Source organism: Ipomoea nil, unplaced genomic scaffold (genome assembly GCF_001879475.1).
Source record: "Ipomoea nil cultivar Tokyo-kokei standard unplaced genomic scaffold, Asagao_1.1 scaffold0382, whole genome shotgun sequence".
In the NCBI taxonomy this organism is placed as follows: domain Eukaryota; kingdom Viridiplantae; phylum Streptophyta; class Magnoliopsida; order Solanales; family Convolvulaceae; genus Ipomoea; species Ipomoea nil.
The window spans coordinates 1,353,654-1,355,434 of NW_017616810.1; the positions used below are offsets into that span (position 1 = coordinate 1,353,654).

General features: G+C 52.2%; 1 protein-coding gene across 1 annotated transcript; it reads left to right on the top strand.

Moving 5' to 3' along the window:
* The first annotated feature begins 264 nt into the window (after window positions 1–264).
* LOC109172073 (zinc finger protein CONSTANS-LIKE 4-like) lies at window positions 265–1,781 on the top strand. Its single transcript, XM_019321239.1, has 2 exons — window positions 265–1,087; window positions 1,242–1,781. Exons 1-2 carry the CDS (start codon window positions 341–343, stop codon window positions 1,560–1,562), a joined length of 1,068 nt encoding a protein of 355 aa, XP_019176784.1. The 5' UTR covers window positions 265–340; the 3' UTR covers window positions 1,563–1,781.

Sequence of the window (1,781 nt, forward strand, 5' to 3'; positions counted from 1 at the left end):
CAGTCATTTTGATGATTAGTTGTTCACGGATTACATCACATGACTGTCAGGCCAACTCAAGCCAAGCACGGCTCTTGAAGGTGTGGACCACCAAAACGACAGCCCCTCTTGTCAGAAACGACAACACTATATTTTTCAACAAATAGATTAATTAGTACTATGAATTTATTTGGCTTAGAATCAGCCACGTGTCATGATACTATTTGTGATTTTCCAGATCTTCCCCTAGCCTTTTGGCTAAAACTCCACTCATAAAAAAAATGGGCAAAGCTCAAAAGTCAATTCTTACAAAATAAAAAGAAAAATATTTCTTAGATTACACAGGGAGAGAGAGAGAGAAATGGGGGCGGAGAGTTGGAGCTTGACGGCGAAACTGTGCGACTCCTGCAAGGCGGTGTCGGCCACCGTGTTCTGCGGCGCCGACACGGCGTTCCTCTGCCTGGCGTGCGACTCCAAGATCCACGCGGCCAACAAGCTGGCGTCGCGCCACGCGCGCGTCTGGGTCTGCGAGGTCTGCGAGCAGGCCCCGGCCAGCTTCACCTGCAAGGCGGACGCCGCCGCTCTCTGCGTCACGTGCGACCGCGACATCCACGCCGCGAATCCGTTGGCGCGCCGCCACGAGCGGCTCCCCGTGGTGCCGTTCTACGACTCCGCCGCCGCCGCGGCTAAATCTCACGGCGCCGGCGACGACAGTAAGTACTTCAGTAACGAGTCCGATAACCAGAACCCGGAAGAAGCGGAGGAGGAGGCGGAGGCGGCGTCGTGGCTCCTCCCTACTCCGAACAACGCCAAAGGAGTCGATTTGGAGGGATCCGAGTACAAATCCGCCGACTACTTGTTCAACGACATGGATCCGTACCTGGATATGGAAATGATACCCGGCGGCGGCGGAGATCAGAAACCGCACCACCACCACCACCACCAACACTACAACTCAGACGGCGTCGTACCGGTGCAGAAGAAAACCGAGACTAGACACGTTCCCGGCTCCGTAGTCGACGGATTCCCCACATACGAAATAGACTTCGCCGCCGGATCTAAGCCGCCGTTCATGTACAACTTCGCCTCTCAATCCATCAGCCAAAGCGTAGGTTCTTCAATCCCTAGAAACTGTTTATCATTAATTACAATTCTAGAAAGTTCTAAATTCGGTTAAACGGATGACAGACATGCATATATATACATATATAAACTTTTCACCGTAAAATTAGGGTTCTAATTCTAAATGTTTGTGTTTATAGGTCTCGTCGTCTTCTATGGAAGTCGGAGTGGTGCCGGACCACAACGCCATGGCGGACGTGTCTAACGCGCCGTTTAGCCGCACCTCCGGCGGCGACGCCGTCCCCAACCCGGTGTCCGGACTGGACCGGGAGGCGAGGGTGCTAAGGTACAGAGAGAAGAGAAAGAACCGCAAGTTCGAGAAGACAATCCGATACGCCTCCAGAAAGGCGTACGCCGAGACCCGGCCGAGGATCAAGGGGAGGTTCGCCAAGCGCTCCGAGACGGAAGTGGACTCCCTCCTCGCCGCCGACGCGTCGTACGGCGTCGTGCCGTCGTATTAAAGCGCCGCCGGCGAAAATTTTGGGCAATTTTTGAGCGCTCCCGGTGGTCGATCTCAGATATATGTCAATGTTGTTGTTTTTGTTGGTGTTGTACGTTGGTGCTGTACATATGTACCGTGTTTGATTGAGTAGCTAACTTTGATGTAATTTTCTACATTTTCTGTTAATGGTAATGTAATGAGGTGCATTTTGTTTAGATTAGTTTCACTTTTCCTAGTA